Source organism: Calidris pugnax, unplaced genomic scaffold (genome assembly GCF_001431845.1).
Source record: "Calidris pugnax isolate Ruff unplaced genomic scaffold, ASM143184v1 scaffold132, whole genome shotgun sequence".
Classification (NCBI taxonomy): Eukaryota; Metazoa; Chordata; class Aves; order Charadriiformes; family Scolopacidae; genus Calidris; species Calidris pugnax.
This window is the reverse complement of record NW_015090910.1, coordinates 2,245,725-2,247,595: the sequence shown is the minus strand read 5'-3', so window position 1 is coordinate 2,247,595 and position 1,871 is coordinate 2,245,725. Positions and strand designations below refer to the sequence as shown.

At 62.3% G+C, this 1,871-nt stretch overlaps 1 protein-coding gene across 1 annotated transcript in view; it reads right to left on the bottom strand.

The window, feature by feature from the left end:
• Positions 1-1,795, bottom strand: part of EEF1A1 (eukaryotic translation elongation factor 1 alpha 1) — an 8,521-nt gene extending 6,726 nt beyond the window's left edge. Inside the window, exon 1 of the mRNA XM_014949313.1 lies at positions 1,566-1,795. Coding sequence (XP_014804799.1) covers positions 1,566-1,709 — 144 coding nt within the window. The 5' untranslated portion in view covers positions 1,710-1,795. The remainder of the gene's footprint in view (positions 1-1,565) is intronic.
• Between the last annotated feature and the right edge of the window lie 76 nt (positions 1,796-1,871).

The window sequence follows — 1,871 nt, the reverse complement described above, 5'->3', positions numbered from 1 at the left end:
CGTGAGCGGAGCCCTTTATATGGCCGGCGGGGGGGGGGGGGCCGGGGGACACGTCCCCACCCCCGGCGGCCCCGCGGCCCCGCCCCGCCAGCCCCGCCCTGCCGTCCGCGCGGGCAAAGGGCGACCCCCGCCCGCTTCCGGCCCCCCTAGCCCCCGGCTGGGCCCGCACCGCCACCGCCACCGGGCCCGGCACCGGGATGGCGACGGAGACCGGGATGGGAACCGGGACCGGTCCCTCCGGCCGGGGGGAGGCGGCCCGGGAGGCGATGGGGGCGAGAAAGCGTCACGCGTTGCGTCATGGCCCAGTCCGGGCCCGTGCAGCGGCTTCGAGAAAGTCCCTGGGGAGTACCCCCGGGGCACATCGATTGTGTTCCTTATGAGGGAGCCACAAGAACTCAATCAGGGCTATTAGTAATTAGAAAAGTCGCGTGAGATGACGGAATGCCAGCCTCCCCCCGTCCCCCCCAGCAGCTCACCCGGGGCAAGGCCCAGGAACGGGCTTGGGGGGGGGGGGAGGAATTTCAAGAAAAATAGGAAACAGTGTCGTAAGGCTCAAAAAAATAAAACCCAAAAAAACAAAAGAAGAAAAAAAAAGCTTTTTCTGTCTCACCTGTACCCTTAGAGCACAACCCGGGGCAAGGCCCGGGAACGGGTTTGGGGGGGGGGAGGGAGGAATTTCAGGAAAAATAGGAAACAGCGTCATAAGGCTCAAAAAAACCAAACCGCAAAAAACAAAAGAAGAAGAAAAAAAGCTTTTTCTGTCTCACCTGTACCCTTAGAGCACAAGAGTCGCCCTTTTTGGGCCTCAGGAAGCTTTGGCAGAAGGTCATGAGTGGAGGCGGGGAGTCCTGTAGCCCCCGGTGAAGGTGGGGGCATCACCCAGCCCCACCACCGTGTTGGGGTACGGGAGCTCTGTGTCAGGACCCCACACTGCAGGGAGTGCCCCCCCTCCCCACCCGTGCTGTACTCCCACCCCGGACAAGTGTCAGCCCCAGCAGGGCCCCGGCACGGCTCCCGACCTCGGGAATAAAAGCCCTGCTGGTTCCAGTGGGATCTCCTCAGGGTTACCCTGCTCCTCACCCATAGGAGAGAACTCACAGAACGCTATGGGGCTGGAAGGGACCTCTGGAGATCATCCAGTCCACCCCCCTGCCAGAGCAGGTTCAAACACCAAAATCCATTCCTTTCGTGTTCAGAAGTAGAATTTATCAGAGCAATTTTTAAGTTTTGTGCTCAACTATATTCTGTTTGAAGACCGAAGCTGGGAACTCCACCTAAACTGTGATTGTGGGCACAACGCTTAGCTTTAGACTCCGGGCACAAGGCGTAGCTTTGGACTCCCGTTTCCCTTCCCACCATCCTGCACTCCCCACTCCCACCTTTGCCAATTAAGCCCCCGGTGGAGCCCGCGCCCCGTCCCGCCTCCAGCCCCGGGGAGGAGCGGATCCAGAGGGCCGGCTGCCCCCGCCCCGCCTCCCCGCGGCCGCCACACGCTCTGCAGCTCCCGTTTTGCAACTCCAAAAACCTCTCTCTCCTCGTCCCTGTCCCGCCCCCGGAGCGCGCACCTCGGCGGCTTCCTTCTCGAACTTCTCGATGGTTCTCTTGTCGATGCCCCCGCACTTGTAGATGAGGTGCCCGGTGGTGGTGGACTTGCCAGAATCGACGTGGCCGATGACGACGATGTTGATGTGGGTCTTTTCCTTTCCCATCTCGGATGGCGGTTGGGGTTTCTCTCTTCCGGCAGAAAAGAATCGACACCTGGAAGGGGGGATCCCCAGAGAAGCAGCCGTGAAGCCGGGCGCCGCCGAGGCCTACCTACCGCGCGGGCCGGGCCCCGCACAGCCCCGCCATGGCGGCCCCTCAGGCACGCC